The sequence below is a fragment of the Nicrophorus vespilloides genome, unplaced genomic scaffold (genome assembly GCF_001412225.1).
Source record: "Nicrophorus vespilloides isolate i.1.1-1 unplaced genomic scaffold, Nicve_v1.0, whole genome shotgun sequence".
Lineage (NCBI taxonomy): Eukaryota > Metazoa > Arthropoda > Insecta > Coleoptera > Silphidae > Nicrophorus > Nicrophorus vespilloides.
The window spans coordinates 104,136-123,462 of record NW_017100095.1 but is presented as its reverse complement, the minus strand read 5'-3'; the positions used below and the strand labels follow the sequence as shown (position 1 = coordinate 123,462).

The window sequence follows — 19,327 nt, the reverse complement described above, 5'->3', positions numbered from 1 at the left end:
TTATGCGTTTGGGAATACGCGGCGTTTTTGATGCAACTTCTAGTTTGCTACACTTCAGAGTGCGCGTGGAATGGCCTCGTCGACTAATGTAATGTTAATTAAGCGCCGAAGATTTATGTTTTCATTAAAATTATCTAAGAGTGGCCTAGGGAACTATGAGTTATACGTTGAAGCTCTTTTTATGGATAGTATAAGATTATTGAATTTGCTGAGATTTACTTATACGTTGTAGATCCGTGATAAACGTGGACGGATTATCTTTATACGGGATTTGATTGAGATTCGTGGAAAAGAAGAGAGACACTGTCCCATTGCACCTTACATTTGACGCGGTTGCGTAAAGAGCGAGCCACACTGACGATGTTGCGCAACTGTCCGCTCGGTTTGCGCAATCTGATGGTATCGTCTGCTCTTGACCAATAGCCGTTACCATTTCTGAAGAGGAAAATTGAAGAAACATTTGAAATAGTTTATAAATCAGAGACGACAACTTCGGACACAGATTGCTACTGTTGCTACCAGATGAACTAAAAGCTTATTGCTTTTTAAACACATGCATTACTCATTTATTATAGAAGAAGAAAAATATTGAAGGAATTTGCAATTTCAGTCACACCTGATTTTCGTATAGCTATAATGAATTTAAATAAAAACAATATTAATTGTACATTTTCAGTTATTTCTTTTTTAAATAAATAAAATAGTAATTACACTGACACCTGATTTTAATTAAGTTTAAATAAAAAGTCGTTAAAAATAATAAATGTATATTCAGGTGCATAATTTGTGACAAAATTCACTGAAAAAAATTATTTTACATTTTATGTTCATAGTTTTAATTAATTTATGTAAAAAATATTAATTGATCTTTGCCGACGCCTGATTTTACATTTCCATTTCATATGTTCCGAAAAGTAATGTCCATAGTATAACGGAAACAAATATAATTAATAAATGAATTTGATTATAAAAATTATGTAACAAAAAGTACTTTGTAGCTTTACTTTCATTCATTCGTTTAAGAAAATCAGGCCTGAAAATTATTGTTAAAATGTGATCATTGTGTATTTTTTTACAATAATTACCGTAAACTTATTGGGACATGTTTGCACAAAAAAAAAATTAACTATGCATTTCATGGAATTGTTTGGTCAACTTTTTCAGGTCACTTTTTCTTTCCATTCAAAAGCGAAATTGTATACAATGTGGTTCATCTGTTCTTGGAGCTAGGGTCTCTCAATACGCCTCTTTCATTGTGATTCCGACCATAAAGCACTGCAATTTTCAATTATATCAACATAAAAAGCAAATTATCCGGATATGCATCCGCACCTTCCTTTCTAGGAAAGAAAAATATTTGTCATAAATGCACATAAAACAAAATCAAGTACATTTTTTTCGTTTATTTTTAATATTATATGACAAGAAAGTTAATTACAATTAAAAATGAAACATTGTCCGTTTATTTAAACATTTATAAAAGATTGTCTTTAAAATGAAATATCGTTAAGAAATGTGTTGATTTTGAATATAGCAATAAGATCAAAGTTGATCATTTGTTTATATAGTTTTTTTTTATATAATTTTAAGATGTTAATTTGATAATTAACTCACTCAAAAATGTGCCGATTTATGTTTCTGAGCTCATCATATTTTTAATTGTCATGATTTTTATTATACAATATGCAGTAAAGTGTAATTATCATGATAATACTGCGTTGCGTAACATTTAGTAGAAGAAGAAAGAAAAAAATGTGAGGTGGTCGCTTTATAGTTCGAGATGCAGTTATATTTGTTTTACGAGATCTGTGTGTATGTGTGTGTTGTTCTGCTTTACAGAAACCTGAATGAAACTAAAACCCTGTAATAGTATACTTAAGCATTGTATCTTCTGTCTGTAAATCATTAAGGTAGATAACATTTAATAAACAAGTTTCCGTTCCTTGCTGTGATGATAACCCCTCATTGCGTTAAGATTTTTGGCAGCTGAACTCTGTTTAAGTTCTCCGGTTTCCTTTAAAGGGCAGAAGCGTGCGGGTGAAATGTCCACGGTACCCCAGGTAATTTGGTATAAAAAAAAGGTGCACGTGGACCGCAAGATATGGATCATCTGCTGCACATAGGTTTGCCGAAAACACCTTTGCCTTCCACCCATCTGTCCGTTTCAGTTTTTCGTCTCCTCTTGATGCGTGCGGACTTCGTCCTTAAAGGCTCTTCCGAAAAATTTCAAATTCGTCTTTAACACTTATTCATTTGCTGTTGTCATTTCTCGTATCCCGTTCCTTTCTTTCGCCATCCTTGGAAGCCGTTGTTTGTTAAGCAAACGATCGATTGATGATCAGCGAGGAATACTAATGTGGTCGCATTGTTTTTGTCGATTTTTGTTTTATTGTCGCGTTCAATGCGCCTCCGTACGTTTTGGTATGTGCTGTGTATCATTCTAGTCGTGTGTCGCATGACGATCAGGGACGACCGCCCTTTGGGCATTTCAATTGACAGGATTAAACGGCAATCAGCTAAAGACATGTTTTCTTCTCTCGAATACAGGTAACAATGAGACGACCCTCAACCTCCACTAGGTGAACCCCGCACGTAGACAATCCAAGATGAACGTCTGCGATCCCTACAGAGAGATACAACTCTACTTGGAGAAGACTTTGGTAAGTGCAGTAGAATCCGATTCTATAAATGGTATATTTATAACCATACCCAAGGAGAACAGGATCGAACAACTTACTTAGCCCTGTATTTTCTATAGTCGTCAAAACCCATTACTTCAATCTTTTCTAGTTAATATTTAACCTCAAGATAAATTAATACAATTACATATTTTTCTTGCAAACTAATAAAAAAAAATGTTACAAATGAAATATTTACATTAACAAGAAGATGAATAATTTTGCTAAAATTATTATTTTTAATTAATTATGTTTACTTATCACTAATATCAACTTATCTATGTATTATTAAGTAATAAGAATAATAATACATAAATTATCAATTGAAAATAAAAGTTTTTTCCGTCACGCTTTTACTTTCTTTTTGTGTATATGAATTATAATAGAAAACATTTGTTGTTGTTTCCAACGGTGACAAACAATTAGGAAAATAATATAATTTTGTCACGTAATAAATAATTAGTATAATAATAATAAAAAAATAGTTCAAATATTTGATTAAAAATTCGACAAAATCTTTATCAATTTCATCATTTTTTAATGAAAACTAACATTTTCTATTTAATAATTATTCAATATATTAAAAATATTTTGAAAACTAAGTATTTATCAAGCAATCAAATTTGTATATAAATTATTTTATATAATAATTGATTATTTCATGTGGACATGATAGGAATTTCTATTATGAGCTTTAATGAAGATTTCCACTTGGTGAAACAGTCAAAGTGGTCTTCGTAGATGATACCTTGCGTAAGTCTTAGGAATTGCTCATCGAAAGGTCTCATCCTCGTCGCGAATATCAAACGGACTTTCATTATTTTAATTCGCTCGAAGCGATTAATAATAATTTATTCGTGAAGAAATCGCTCGTACATTTCGAAACACATCAATAGCAAAACAAAAAAATCCTAGCTGTTACCGAAAATTAAGTAACGATAATTAATTCAATAATTAACGAAGTGCAATACCGGTTTCATGTATATTTCACTTGTTCTTCACGCATCTCTATAATTAAAACAAAAACTATAGCTTCTACTGCAAAATTAAGTAATGATTATTTGGTAATTAATTAAATAATTTAGAAATTGTGGTGCAATACAGGTTTCGTAAATACTTTATATTTTTCGCATATGACTAACAAAAAACAATAAATTTTTACTCAAAATTTAAGTAACCATGTTAATCATCTTCTTCTTTCATTAGTGAAAAAGTGTCATATTTCTTACTGGAAAAAGTAAGTAATTAATAACCAAAAATACATGTATATACATCATCTTCATATATAATAGCTTTTAACGAAATATTAAGTAATGATCATTTGGTAATTAATACCCGAGAAATACTGTTTTTTGTAAATACATTTTTTTTCTTCTTTATTAACAAAAAAAATCTTAGATCTAAAAATTAAGTAACAATATTTAATACCAGATTAACGAAGTGGAATACCGGTTTCATATATATTTCACCTTGTTCTTCACGCTTCTCTAGAATTGAAACAAAAAGGTATAGCTTTTACTAGAAAATTAAGTAATGATTATTATAAATAATTTTGAAATTAATTCACGGTTAAAGAAGTGCAATACCGGTTTTTAAATACTGTACCTCCTCACATAGTTAACGAAAAAGAATTAGTTTTTACTCAAAATTTAAGTAACGTTCAGCTTTTTCTTTCATTAGTGAAAAAAGTAAATAATTAATAACCAAGAAATACTGGTTTTTGTAATTAAATCATAGATTTTAACAAAAGATTAAGTAATGATCATTTGGTAATTAATAACCGAGCAATGCTAGATTTAAATATACGTTACCTATTTCATCTTCCTTGAATAGCAAAAAAATCATGGCTTTAAAAATGAAGTATTAATAACCAAGCAAAATTAAGTAACGATGTTTCGGTAATTAATAAGCGATTAACGTGCAGCAATACCGGTTTTGTATACACGTCTTCTTCTTCATCTTCATCTTGCAAATTTATCTGGGCGTGTAACCCGTAGTGATAATTGCGTAAACTTTCCGCACGTATAATCGAGATTCATTGTGAGGTAGATTTATGAGTGGATTTCTGGCACACTTAGGTGCAATTCCACTTTTCCTTATATGTCCCAGAATCTCTATTCGCTTCGTACTGTGTAAATGGTAAACGCAGTGATTATTACGGTGATGAAATGCGCACACACATTTTCAATCGCTAAAAAAAAATACGTTCCGCATATCCAATAGACTTCTGTTTGGAGTTTTATTATTTACTCATTCAACTACTTCACAACTTCAATTTTTCTCTCTCTTTCGATTTACTCATTTTTTTTTGCTCGTCTGTGCCTATTTTTTTTGCTGCTTGTCTCTCGATAAAATAGAAACTCTATTGCAACCATATTTGGTATTGCCCTCAATTTTGACGTTCCCGTTTAGTAAATGGTTAACCCTTCAAGAACTAATATTTCTTCTGTGTCAAATTTACATTTGAAATATGCGTAAGTAAAGGAAAAGAAGGGAATAAATGTATACTCAGATTTCAATCTGGAGCGCTGCTAGATAGATAGAATATAAATTATAATAGTCTTTATTGTCACGAAGCATTACATAAAAGATGATACATGGATTCAGGTCAAATCTTTCGTTTAACCCCACAAATAAATTTTAAGTAGACAAATTGTATTGTCTGTAAATATTATTTTATTTTGTTTATTGTGTCGTTTCTTTTTGTTGGTTAGAATTTCAATAATAACAACAGCAATTGATTAATATATTTAATGAGATTCCAACGATTCCTGGAAAGGAATTGTGTGTCATTGTCAATTTTACGACAGCCATCAATAACAACATAATTGCTACAAATATTTTACAAAACGCAGAAGGAAAATGTTGTCATTAATGGAAACTGTGTGCAATAATTAAAGTCTCGCAGAACGTCTGCATGTATACACACAACAACAACAACAACAAAAACAAAAAAATGTACTTATATTCACGGAACGTTATGAGAATTGATGGTGACAATTATCTGTTTGCAAATGATGTTACCTCGGTCATTGCACTAGGCTAAACTATGTTTCCTCTCAATTCAATTTAATATTAAATTTGTTGCGTGCATTTCGTTGCATTTCTCACGCACCCAGCTGACTGTTTGGAGACGCAGCTGTGTCGATCCCCGACATCCGACACGGGTCGGCGGGGACTAAAAAAAAATAATAATAATAAGGAAAAAAAAGAAGAAGACAAGTCGATGAAGAAAGAACAAACAACAACAGCAACAAGACAAGATGGAAAAAAGAACGTAGCGTATTCAGATTATAATAATAAAGAGCATCGTGTGGGTGCGAAAGTGCGTCGAGCTAGAAAGTCTTCGACCGTTTTTGGCCAACCGCCGCTTTGTTGCGTAACAAAGATTTCTGGTAAACATTTCAGTTTCAGCGAACTTTCGACAAAAGAAATTTAGTCAAATTAAAAAAAAACATATTGTTTATTTGAACCTCAATTATAACAATTAAATTTTGAAGTAATTGTGTTTTTCAAAAGATAACTACATCTATAAATTAATGTAGTGGACGAGATTATCAATTTATGTTTTTAAGAAACTGTATTTCTAATGTAATCTAAACCGAACTGAAATGAATACAGACACTTTCCGACAACACAAACAAATAAAAATTTCTAAAGATATTTTGTCCATGCAAACTTTTTTCTGGTTTCAGAACCAACAACAAATACATCAATTGATTTATATATTTAATGAGATTTCAACGTTTCTTCAAAAGGAATACTGTGTCGCTGTCAATTTTACGACAGTCATCAATAACAACTTAATTGCAACACATATTTTATAAATTATATTAGCATGAATGTATGTAATACTTGTGTAATCCATGTAAAATGAAACTATATTTGCAATCAGAATCGACACCAAAATTAATTTACTTTTTCCGACAAATAATCAAATCAATATAAAAAAAAGAGGAACTACTATATCAGAAGTTTCGCTTTCGAATAATTCGGATAATTAATTTATATGAAAGTCATGGTAAATACTTAATGAATCAATTAACGAAACTCTCATAGAGATAATCGTCTAATTGCAGCTAAAATAGTTTTAGAAAGCCAAGTCGAAACACGACGTTTCGCACGTTTCCCCGGATGCGGCACGGGCGTTGGTTGCAACGAAGTCCGAACGGGGGACGAGCGTTCATTTTTTTATATATTCAATTCCGCTTAATCGGGACACGTACAGGACTACTGTACTACTGTACGTAATCACCAATTAAGCGGTTGTCCCAATTATCCGAAGTTCCACAAAAATTACACGATTACTGTACCTATTAAACGGAATATTGTAATGAAAACGTGGAGTTGTTGTGTTATTTGCTTAGTTTTGTTTTCGTTCTTTAAGATTTGTCCTTAATAAGCGGTTGTCCAAATCGCTGAATGCAACTGGGTTTATAGAAGTCATGACTATTAAAGCTCGAAGTAAGGTCGAATAATTAAACCGCGTACGTTGCTTTTTAATTGGTTTTGGAATTCTGAAAATTGCGAGATTTTACGCACGGCTCGTCATTAAAATATAATTAAATTAATTAAGAACAAGTTGCGAAATGTTGAAAACAACAACGCAAAGTAATTACTATTCGAGGCAACATTTGAAGCGTTTATGTAAAATCAATTAAACGAAACAAACATTTACTATTCATGTTGAGTAATGAAATAATTTAATGTAACATTTTCAACCTAATTAATTGCCATTTCTTTTCTTAATTTATACATATTTTTTGATGAAGCTTGCCTGTGTTGTTCTTGTGAAGGTTGTTGTTTCTTTAGTTCTTACGTAATTTTGGATAAAGCTTTAATTGTTTTCTATGTTGTTTATATAAAGGTTATTATTCTTGTCTTCTTACGTATTTTTTTAAAAACTTCTTTAGAATGGTGTTTCTATGAAGCTAGTTATTATTTTGCATCTTACGTAATTTTTGATAAAGTTTCCTTATTTCCTATATTGTATTTATTTTCTGCGAATCTTGCATTCGTGATATTGGTTATGATTTTCCTTGTTTTATACTCTGTTTCTGCTCTATTCTTGTATGCTTTCTGCGCGTTGTTGCAGTTTGTTACTGTTATTATTTACGTAAACAAATTATGTTTGACGGACGCATTATTGTTCCTAATTGATTCACACGAGACGTACTTCAAAAACGCACTCGTTCACAATTTTCGTTCGCTCCATTGGAGCTCTAATTACCAAATAACCATATGCACACCGGACTTGTTCTTGTTGCTCTCATGCATAACATCGTGGAATTGCGTATCCGATTATCGTGAGCAGCGTTATGGAATGGATGGATGTTGATTATGCCATTCATAGTTGCTTAATTGTAAATGTAAACAGCGTATGTCAGTGTGTCTACATTGAAGCAAGTTTTTCTTATTTATAAGCTCATGTTTGTCCAATCAATTTCAACGCAAATGGATAGATAGAAAGTTTAATACTATCGAAAATGGAAATCTTATTTTTTCTATTTACTATTTACAACTGATTAATTACAAATAGGACAAATAAGACAATTTTTTTTAATTTTGAAAAAATAATTAGTTTCGTTTAAAACTTTCATTTAACTTTTTCTTTAACAAGGAAAAAATATATTTAGAGGCCAGTTCATGTCAATAAATATAAATTAAAATCAACAAATAAATATTTATTAATTGATACAAAATTATGTTCAAAGGGGAAAATCCATGTACGAAAAGTTTTGTTATGAATTAATGTTCATGTATTTTTTGAAAATGTTGCCTAATTATGTAATTTCGTAACAATACTAAATTTACTACAATTTCAAATACAGAAATATTTGACTATAAGTGTATCAATGAAATCACGAATAAAACATCATGTAATTGAAATGCACATGCGGACATAAGCTGATTTATCTTTTTGAGATAAATAAAATAATTAATTCGATGTAATGATTAGTGTTATCCGAACGAAGTCGATGATCCACAGGAGTGTTCAATTCCTGATCCTCAAGGACACTGCGATCCGTTTAAAAGATTAACGAAATTGTTTATTCGCTGCAGGCTCGATTTAATCCATTCATGCAATTCGTAAATAACTGAAACCGAAACAGTGATTCATGTTAGAATTATGTCGAATGAATTCTAAGACGTGCATTTCCTCAGGTTGCGCACATTAATATATACTTATTAATCGGCCTTCTGTTGCAGTTTGCGCAAACAGAACAGATTTTCTTTGTCCACTTCTATATTTTCTTTAAATAATATAATTAGTCGCTCAAAATATTTGCACAAATAATTCTAATTAACGGAGTTTTTCAATAAATACAAAATATCCTTCAATAAATCCATTAATTTCTTGATGCATAAAGAGTTTGCTCAAAATTATTCTTATCACCTTGTCGCCTAAGTTGTTTGCGAAACTGTCCAATCCAATAAATACTGTGTGTTTAAAATCTACCAATTCCTTAACGTTATTCTTTTATAATAAAATTCTTGGTAACAAAATAATTCTTAGCAATAAAATATTTCTTACAAAGAAAATTAATCGTTCTGTAATTGCATTACGAGTACGTTGCATTTATGTTGCGAACGCTTCGCAATTACATCATTCGCCCGTGCACGATAATTCGTTTCTTCTTTCCTTTTTCGTTCTTCATTTCATTCTTTCCTTCTTCCTTCCTTGCGTTCATGCTCTCTCTTTCACGGCGATTTCACTTTTTTAGTGCATCGATTGCTGCTGGCGACTTTTTATTTTTCGCTAACTACTCACTGGAAACCATGACAATCATATTAATTTTATTAATAGATTTGATTGCTGCTTTCCAGGAAAACCGCTTCTATCTCCATGTGATTAATTAATTATCCGTTTATCTCGTTAGAAAATAACCTCTGGACACATTCGTGGAGTAAAAGACATAACTGTATTTGCCAGCAATTACAATAAAACTACTCTTGAAAGAACATTATTTATCTGTTATTATTATTATCGATTTGATTAAGTAGATGAATTTAAGATTAATGTCATAAATATCTTTAATTGCTCTTCGAATTCTATCAAGTAATACAGTTCAAAATACAAGAAGTCTTTTGTTAAAATGCTTAATGCTTAAATAAAAAAACACAAGGCTTTCAATATTAATAATTTTGTTTTTAAACATAATTTATTTAAGAAAAAATAACTTTAAAAGGAATTGTATTTATTTGTGAAGAAATATTTTTTCTTATAATAATTAAACCTATGAAATTATTATATAAAATCGTCTAAGTTTAAGTTTATAAACTTAAAATCTATAAAAAAAAATACTTATAACTTTAGTGAAGAACGTTCAGAAAGTATCGAAGTTTGTAGTTATATCGCTCTTATGGAGCAGAGTTGAAATCGGTAAAGCCGGCTGATGTCTTAGTTTCCTTAAGTGGATTTCCGTATCCGAGATCTACATTAGCTCTAGAATTGCCCCGTTTGAAATTCAGTTTCCAATAAGTAATGGTAGAAAGCTGTTCAGTCAATTAAAATGTGCGAGCGAACGAAGCGCAGCAATTCCAATGCACGCAAAATAAAAGATGAACAGCATCCATTCTTTACGGAGAAACAACTATGAACAAAAAAATATGTTGCAAAAAAAACTACCGCTAAATGTGGATAACACGCATGCTTAATTTCTTATAAAATCCTATATAACCCTTTGAATCCTAGTATCATGATGAAACCACACTCTTGTACAATGTATGCGCTACCATGCTATTGATTGATAGATGTAGAATCAATTTAAACATTTGAGAACGACCCGCGGATATAGCTGCTTTATTCTTTACAAAAACTTTAAAAGCTACAACATAAATAGCATAAAGTTGAAAATTAGACCTTGAAAAATTAATATAAATTATAATGTACGTTTATTTTGATCATGTTTTTTGACCGTCACTTAATTTAAAATTACCAAATTGTTTAAAATTCAATATTTTATAAATAACAAAATATTTTATTTGCTTAAATTAAACATGAAAACAAACTAATTTTTTTTCTTTGATTATTTTCATAATAAAACGTTTAAATGTGAAATTCGTAAAAAGCTGCGAAAGCAGAATCAAGTATATAATAAAACATTTATGTTTCTATTTTAAGCATTGTGCATAAATGTAATAATGAAAACAAGTATATTAAAGTCTCGTGTTTTGCAAAATAATTTCGAATTTCTGTTATGTGTTCTCTTCATTGATGTCTGAGATAATGACAAGGTAATGAAAATATTTTACTTAGCTTAGAACAAAATACTCACATATTTAGTACAGCTTGATATTATTGCCAACATCTTAATATTAGTCATATCATTATCTTATCGTTGTAGAAAACGCAAATTGATATCCTCATTTTAAACGTTTTTCTGAGCGAATTTCGTATCTTAATGTAATGAACTAGTAAACAGTTCTATTTTATTTCAGAAATAAGAGAACATTAGAAATAATGTCTTTTTGAATTTGATATCAAAAAAATAATAAACATAAACAACATGAAATATTAATAACGCGGATTTGCTGATAAATACCACTGTTTGTTGTTGGGTAATTCACTTCAGTGGTTACAGAGCTACGGTACACATGGCAATAAAAACCAAGACCATATTCGGTTGGTTAAATTTACTTAAGTGTCGGATTTTTTTTGTACAAAAACATTAATTAATTAATTAGTTTCGAGAGTTTCACATGATGGTGAGTACATTTTATACACAGTTTAATAATACTTCAAATTATGTAATCAATATGCATATATGAAGAAAATCTACAATGAGTAACATTTTAACAGGTGCGACATGAGGAAGAATCGTGTTCACTGTAAAAAGTAAATAATTTGGTAAGCATATATTATTAAGGAAAATAGAGAATATAGTAGTGACATTCCTTAAAAATATTAGAGAATATATAATCAATAACTTGAGGAACGTAAATTAGAAAAACAAAAAAAAAACATAAAGTTAATAGTAAAACGGGAAAATAACGAAATATTTGTAAACTGTTCATTACTTAACCCCATTTATGCATTACTCATATATAAAATTACGTTATTTCTTAAAAGGTTTCAATCATCATCCATCATTAAAAATGACATTAAACAAATTTGTTTATTTAAAAAAATATTTAACAACTATTATCACCTATTCAAGTACCATCCTCAATGCATATTGTTTTATTATTTCAACATATTTTTTTTTTGTAAAAATTTCTTCTCTACATTTTTTTAAATTTATAATGTCTTACAGAAATTCTTAGTAATTTATCTAAACATTTAATTGCTACATTTGATAATTTTTTCAAAATATTCAAATTAGTAATATTGATAATAAAATAATTAGAATCTCGAATGAATTACATTTGTTGTATGAAAATGAATGAATTTCTGTGTTTCTATAAAATTGCAAGCGAATATACATACAAGAGGCTTTTGTATTAAGTACAGTAAATTTGATAAGAAATATCATTTATTGTTATCAAAAATGTATTATGTCAGAAGAAATAATATATCTCGTTGTATTAATTAAGAATTAGTCATGAAAGAGAAAAAAACATGATAATATAACGAAACTACAAAACAAATAAAAAACAATAGTTTTACTAGTTGTAATGCGTACATGTCGGTTATTATGATCGACTCATGAACGCAGTAAACTTACCGTGCAAATGAAGTGTATTCCGAAGCACCTGCAAAATATTTATGTGATGTAATTACTCAGCTTACCTTCGTTTCCTTTGGAATGCTCGATTTCACCGAAATTATACGCAGTCAGCCTACCTACCTACATCCTATTTGCTGACTTACGTACATGAGATTAGGACATGTAGAGTGTGAAATAAAGCAAATATTTATACATGTATCCGCGATAACAAATTCGAAGTTACCTTGAGGTTGGGAATTGCAACGGAACAGTTTCCTTTTCATTTTCTTTTTTTACTGATGGCTTTTCTACTCAAGGATTTTCTATGAAAATCAACAATTTATTTATAGATGTATTTATTAGTTGAATATTTGTTTTATATACTTTTTGAAAATTTTATTTTTGTTTTTTTTTTACTTAAAGATCTTTGAATATAAATAACTAAAGTTTTCTGTACTTACCTTAATTGTTAGATTATTCGAATATTTTCTTTTTAACTGAAGGAAGTTAAATAATAAAATTGCTTGATTTGGTTGTACACTAAATACGTTTATTCATAAATATAACTGTTGTATTCATTTTACTAATTTTGTTTATCTCATGAAGATAGTTTTGGTTTTCTTTCCATGTTTATTCATTGAAATAAACTGATGGAATGATTAGTTTTTGTACTACGCTAAATACGTTTATTTATGGATATACCTAATGGTTAAATACTTCGGTTTACTGAAAGGTCTTCTTTCCACGGGCTGCCATGAAGGGAGACTCGTCAAGGACGATGTACTTCTTCACTTTGAGCCTAGCATCCTCTTCTTCATGCTTCTTTCCACGAGCCGTGAAGAAAGGATCTATCTCCTCTGGCTCGTCGCGACGCATCAGCAACCACCTAGGTTCATCAGCATAGAACGTATCCTTGAAATAGGACGGCTCCCTTTTGCCGCGGTTAGCCCAGAAGGGTCCCATATCGTCCTGCCTGGCGGCTCTTTTGACGCATCCTCCGAACTTGCAATGGCCCAAACAGAATCCTCTCGGCGGACAGAGGTTCTCGAATTCCTGCATCTGAAACGAAGTAAAAAAAAACAAAATCTTTTGTCCATTGGTTCACTTTGTTCGGTGTTTGCCACCCCGGTCCAAGCGTAAATATTTACAAAATCTCCAGACGCATTCACACCTTAGCGTTCCACAAACATCCAATGACTAGTTTTTTTTGTTGTTGTTGCTCTTTTTGTTGTTGGAGTATATTTGGTTTAATGGTATAGAATAGATTAATGGGCTTACTTGGGCGATGGTGGTGCAAGCCACGAAGGCGAGGAAAAGAGTTGCTCCGCAGTGCTTCATAGTTTGTTGTCCAAACAAAGGAGTTGCATCGACTGGGGGTTGCTGCCGTCTCCGACTTCCTTAAATATACTCCTCCCCGTCTGTGTCCAGGTAACGCAAAAGCCTGAGGTCAACACAGATTAGCACCGGGACTTGGGGAGTCTCCCTGCGTTTCTGTCACTCACCAGTCTGATTAGATTCTTGTATTTCGCTGCTAATCTCGGCTGGACAAATAGCGAATTCCCTTATTGTTACAAACTCCATTCGGAATCGAATAAAACAACAACGATGGAAGGAAGCGAAGTTCAAGAAGGGAAAGGCCGGATTATCCGAATAATAATGTCGCAAACATTCTTTATTATTTGTTTTTTTTCTATTTGTCGAACAACTACACCCACCCATTCGATTTCAGCATCAAACTTCACACTGACTTTCAGAATATGCTTATACATTTCATTATCATATACGAATTTAAACTTTACTTATTTGCAGACAACCTATTTTCAAGGTCCACCTGAAACTAATCAAACTGTACATGCATTCCCCAATATCCGAAATCTAGTTAATAATACACAACAGTTTTCAATTTTCCTCCGAGTTTTTCATACCAAGATTAATTGAAAAATCTTAACTACTTAATTATTATGCAAGCTTTCCTTCGCCAATTTCATGGAACTTTCAATCACAGAACTTTAATGATGCAATCATTCAAAACTATTATGATTGGAATTGAATCGTTAAATGAAACATCTAAACCATTTAATTGTTATGCAATTAAAATCCAAAGCTTTCCTTCGTAGTTTTTCATACAAATTAGAATGGGCAATTTGCAATGGAAACTAAATTGTTTATTTGTTACACAATTCAAATCTAATTATAGATTTTAAACAATTTAGAAAAATCTGAACTTATTTAAATAGAAGAACAATAAAGAGTTGTTAAAATCTATATTATAGTGCAATTATATTTTATGTAATTTTTGTGTAATAACATTTAATAGGTTTTGGGAAACAAGTGTTGTTGATACAAATGTTTTGGAAACATTCCAAATTTAAGTCGTATGAGTAAAATAAAAGTTACAAATGTTAAATCACATTCTAAAATTAACAATTTGTTTATGGTTTATTTATGACTCGTTTCATGGTTTCCTTTTATTTGTTGACTATTAGGATGAGATATCTGAAGTCTTCGATCAGGATAGACCTACCAAGAATCTGTACTTCGACGAGAATGCCTGGAGTCCGCCGATAGAACAAAACTTCAACGACTATTCCACCAAAGACACCATCTTCGATGAGTACACTGATTCCGGATTTGCAGAAGAGTACACACCGGAGAAGATTCGTATTAAGCTGGTATTTATTTTGAAAATAATTAATCATGAAGATAAACAGAACTTATCGAATCGATGATATCCTCAGCCCTGCAAACTCCTCAACGAATCAAATTCTACGACAACCACTGGTACCCAGACGTCGCCATCGCAGAGCTCCACGAATCTGACCTGCTGGTCGGATTGCTCTTCCCCATGCATCACACCCATCGACCAAGAGATCAGCGGAGATTGTGTGTCCGCAGATGAATTGGATGAGCCCTTCTCCCAAGGCCTTCGACCCTTTTGGCCACAAGAGTTGTCAACGAAATCCTCCTCGGCCCCGGTCCTGAAAAAGGCCACAACTAAGGTATGAACTAAATCGATACTTATATATTTTTTTATTATTATATATATATACATATTTGCGATCTATATTAATTTAAATATAGACTGATCCTTGAATATATCAATTCATGCATGCGATGCTTTGAGTATTAAAAGTGTTTAGGTGAGTTATCATGCATAAGTTATCCTGTCATTTCAGGTGAATAAGCAAGCCCGATCGCAGTCTGATCGACACCTGTCTGGTGAGTACTTTCACTATGTCCATTCGTATCAGAGAATACAAATTCTTCCGTAGTCTTAGTGTTAAAGTGAATGATAATTGGCCAGTGCGAAAAGCGGAACAACTATGGAAACAATTACGAGCTCACAAGATCGCAGGTTTGTCTCGAAACCCCTCGATAAGTGCAGCAGTTTTCATCCCTTTTACTCCAAATTTTCAACTCCAAATAAAATTACCAATTTATTATTTTACTTTATTTTGTTCCATTGCATCTGAATTAATAAGCATTCTATTGTACATAATTCAAATGCAAACAGTTACATTTTTGAGATTTGTGTTGAATTTAAATTTAGTTTGAATTAAAAGTAAAAGTTTTAAATAATTCTAAAATTAATCGTTTTTCCAATTGTTTTACTATTTAAATTTTAATTTATTGGCCAAATTATTATTATTTTTGTGTATACCTATGAGCATGAATAGATCCATGCTTATATTTGATTTATTTAGCCTTTTTTTTTATTGTACATAGATCAAATTGATTTGCATCATTAACTCTAAATTACAGAGATCGAAGCAACAGAAGCGTGCAAATGGTTAAGGGCCGCAGGCTTTCCTCAATATGCGCAGATGTACGAAGGTAGGTGCATGCATTTCTGCACTTTGAACAACCAATTGCAATGTTTATTATTACTAGACCAACAATTTCCCGTGGACGTCAATGCGGCAGAACTGGATCACCCGATGCTAGAACCTTCCGTTTTAAAATCCCTTTTCCGAAGGCTTCACGCTCTCAACAAATGTGCACGTGTCCATCAACAGCGTGTCACCCATACGGATGATTCCGAAGATGAGCAATGTGCTCTTAGCTACAATTGGACCTATCAATCAGACCTAAGACGATGGTCTCGCATAGGACAAAACTTGGAGATTCGTAAGAATACTTTACTCTTCTTATACTTTAATGTATGAATATTTGATTTATTTGATATTAGCTGGTAACATAGAGGAATGGAGCAGTGGCATTTCAGCCGAGAAGCCTGAATGCTCCGGCATATCTACGGAACCTACTAGAAGTCGCTTAAGACGTATGGGATCTACAAGACATCATCGCAGAAGTAACCGAGATGTGGTTGTAATGAGCGAATCTGGTTCCAATGTATTGGATTTTCTCTCAAAACATTTTAACTCTATGAGTTCCACTGATGCATCAGCTTGTGCTTCGGCTTCAGTTTCAAACTCAGAAGGAACTCTCGATAAAAAGAAGAAAAGCAGGTCTTTGGACAAGAGTGATGGTTGGTCGTATTCCCCTCATCACGAAAGGTATTAATTACTTAATTCGCATAATTGAAGCAATTTTTTACATAATTCATGTATAGGATACCATGGAATCCAATCACCCATACCGAAGAAGATGATGAGAGTCGACTGGATTTGGAAGAAGGCGGAAGACCAATCTCGACACTTTCATGCACGCAGCTGCAAGTACTAAGAAAACTAGCCTTGCTTAAGTTGACTGCACTCATGGAGAAATACTGTCCTACGCATAGGACCGGATGGAATTGGGATCTGCCAAAGTTGATAAGAAAAATTAAAACACCTGCATACAAAGGTAATGGATAAAGCTTATTAAATACTTGAATGTGATCTGAACCTAATTCTTAATGCAGATAAGAGTGTGTTTGGCGTGCCATTAACAATAATCCTTCAAAGAACTGGATCATCTTTACCAAAGGGAATAGAGGAAGCGCTGCAGTGGTTGCAGCAAAATTCTTACGATCAGGTTGGCTTGTTTAGGAAGTCAGGAGTAAAATCTCGCATACAGCATTTGAAGAGTCTTATTGAAACGCAAGGAGAATTCCTCAATTTTAGCGAGTACCACGCCTACGATATAGCTGACATGGTCAAGCAATATTTCCGAGATCTACCCGAAGCATTATTAACTAATAAGTTATCCGAGACATTCTTGTTGATATTTCAATGTAAGTAATTAATTTTCCGTTTGATGAAGTTGGTTTTAACTGAATTTTGCAGTTGTCCCCGATGAGGAAAGGCGTCAAGCAGTGCTTTGTGCCCTTCTACTAATGCCTGACGAGCATTGCGAAGTTTTGCTGGCTTTACTTAAATTTTTAACTAACATCGCGGAGCATTCCGCTATTAACCAAATGAATGAGAGCAACTTGGCGATTTGTTTCGCTCCATCTTTGTTCTTCTACAACATTATACCATCTAATAGACAAGGACTGGGATCACCGCATCCACGTGAATTGGCCGAAAGCAAAGCGGCGCAGGATTGCCTTCTGTATTTTCTACAGAACTGCAATAATTTATTTAGTGTAAGTGGATTATTCCTACTACGAGAGGCAACTATTATCATTACCGATGTTACAGATTCCTAAAGAAATACTGAAGCAGTGCACATCGAACGAGATGAAAGAAAGCATCCCAGTCATGTTATCGGATTTAGGAAGCGTATGCGGAGGGTGGAGGGGTTACCTGGACGAGTGTCAGAAGATGTTGCTGAGAGAAGTAAAGGAGAAAGGTTGGATGATGGTGCACAATCATTATTCGAAGGTCGAAATTGCCTACAAGAAAGTGACGGACGGTCATCCGTTGAGATTATGGAAGATCAGCGCCGACATAGAGGCACCACCCGCAGAGGTCTTCTACAGGATCCTAAGGGAACGACCCAAATGGGACGAAGAATTGCATTCAACAAAAACCATTGCTCAGATCGATAGGTGTGCGGAGGTGTTCCAATACACGCTTCGCAATGTCCCTCCTCTTCCTTTGAAGGATTACTGCGTTGTACGAAGTTGGCGAACGGATCTTGCGAAAGGTGCGTGCCTCATCGTTGAAACCTCCGTTGAGCACTCTGACGCTATCAACATACCGAACAGCGTAAGAGGAATAGTATTAGCTTCGAGGTATCTGATTGAACCTTGCGGCTCTGGTAAATCTAGATTAGTCCACCTCTGCCGAGTTGACACAAGGTATGTATCTGACATAGTACGTTGAAATGACGATATTTATTTGATGTTTTATTTTAGAGGAAGAATGCCCGAGTGGTACCACAAAAACTACGGCCATATTTGCGCTCTGTATGTGGCTAACATACAGAGCTCATTCAAACAGTTCGCAACAGGTCCGGAAAGCAAGGTCTAAACCAAAGAAAGATTGTAAGAAAGATGGTGCTTTTGATGTTTCAATCTCCCCCGTTACCAATTCCTAATAGCTAAAGAAAGGTGCCTTATACGAGTAATTATTTAATCTATTCATATACTATGCTTATTGATTTACTCCCGAGATCAGGCTATATTTACATGGATATTGTTATTGGGCAAATATTCCTGACTCACGGATTCTATGGTTACATTCTAAAATAATCTATATAATTAACACATTTATTATGTACTAGTCATATACATCAACTCCAGACGTATCTTAGAGAATTATATAAATACATATATCTATATTTAATACTTAAAAGAGCAATTGTGTATGTAAATTTTATTTAATATATATTATATAACATTATATAGTGAGGGTTAAGAAAATAATTATATATATATATACATCAATACATAGGATCTAATCCTTATCGGAATAGGCCAGTAGTTTATCACCTCATCTAATTAACAAGTTCGTTGTCTTTTTATTGTTTAAATTATAAATGTTTATAGAAGAATAATATTATATAATATTTATGCCTAACAAAAATTGTAAATATTAACACAATGGTAATGCATATACTATATATGTACATACAAATAAATACAAACTTATGTTTTCTACTTTGCCATAT

General features: G+C 32.4%; 2 protein-coding genes across 4 annotated transcripts in view; one reads left to right on the top strand and one right to left on the bottom strand.

Annotated features, from left to right (window-relative positions):
• The window catches only part of LOC108567747 (stAR-related lipid transfer protein 13), a 49,104-nt gene extending 30,113 nt beyond the window's left edge, over window positions 1-18,991 (top strand). For 2 of the 3 annotated variants that reach the window (XM_017928388.1, XM_017928389.1), the window contains 12 exons: window positions 2,548-2,660; window positions 14,815-15,000; window positions 15,067-15,327; window positions 15,505-15,547; window positions 16,091-16,162; window positions 16,220-16,456; window positions 16,518-16,845; window positions 16,902-17,134; window positions 17,193-17,504; window positions 17,557-17,858; window positions 17,914-18,515; window positions 18,573-18,991. In XM_017928388.1, the coding sequence (XP_017783877.1) occupies window positions 2,607-2,660; window positions 14,815-15,000; window positions 15,067-15,327; window positions 15,505-15,547; window positions 16,091-16,162; window positions 16,220-16,456; window positions 16,518-16,845; window positions 16,902-17,134; window positions 17,193-17,504; window positions 17,557-17,858; window positions 17,914-18,515; window positions 18,573-18,687 (2,745 nt within the window). In that variant the 5' untranslated portion in view covers window positions 2,548-2,606 and the 3' untranslated portion in view covers window positions 18,688-18,991. The other variant, XM_017928390.1, reaches the window with a different exon arrangement.
• On the bottom strand, window positions 12,867-13,867 carry LOC108567748. Its single transcript, XM_017928391.1, has 3 exons — window positions 13,831-13,867; window positions 13,607-13,769; window positions 12,867-13,387 (listed from the first exon to the last, which is right to left on the bottom strand). The coding sequence occupies exons 2-3, from the start codon at window positions 13,664-13,666 to the stop codon at window positions 13,052-13,054; spliced, it is 396 nt and encodes a 131-aa protein (XP_017783880.1). The 5' UTR covers window positions 13,667-13,769; window positions 13,831-13,867; the 3' UTR covers window positions 12,867-13,051.
• Window positions 18,992-19,327: the final 336 nt, after the last annotated feature.

Excerpts from the sequence above, each read along its gene's own strand:
- LOC108567748 (XM_017928391.1), bottom strand. The coding sequence starts at position 13,666 with ATGAAGCACTGCGGAGCAACTCTTTTCCTCGCCTTCGTGGCTTGCACC. Across the intron at positions 13,388-13,606 it reads CTTGCACCACCATCGCCCAA|ATGCAGGAATTCGAGAACCT; the intron begins GTAAGCCCATTA and ends ACTTCGTTTCAG.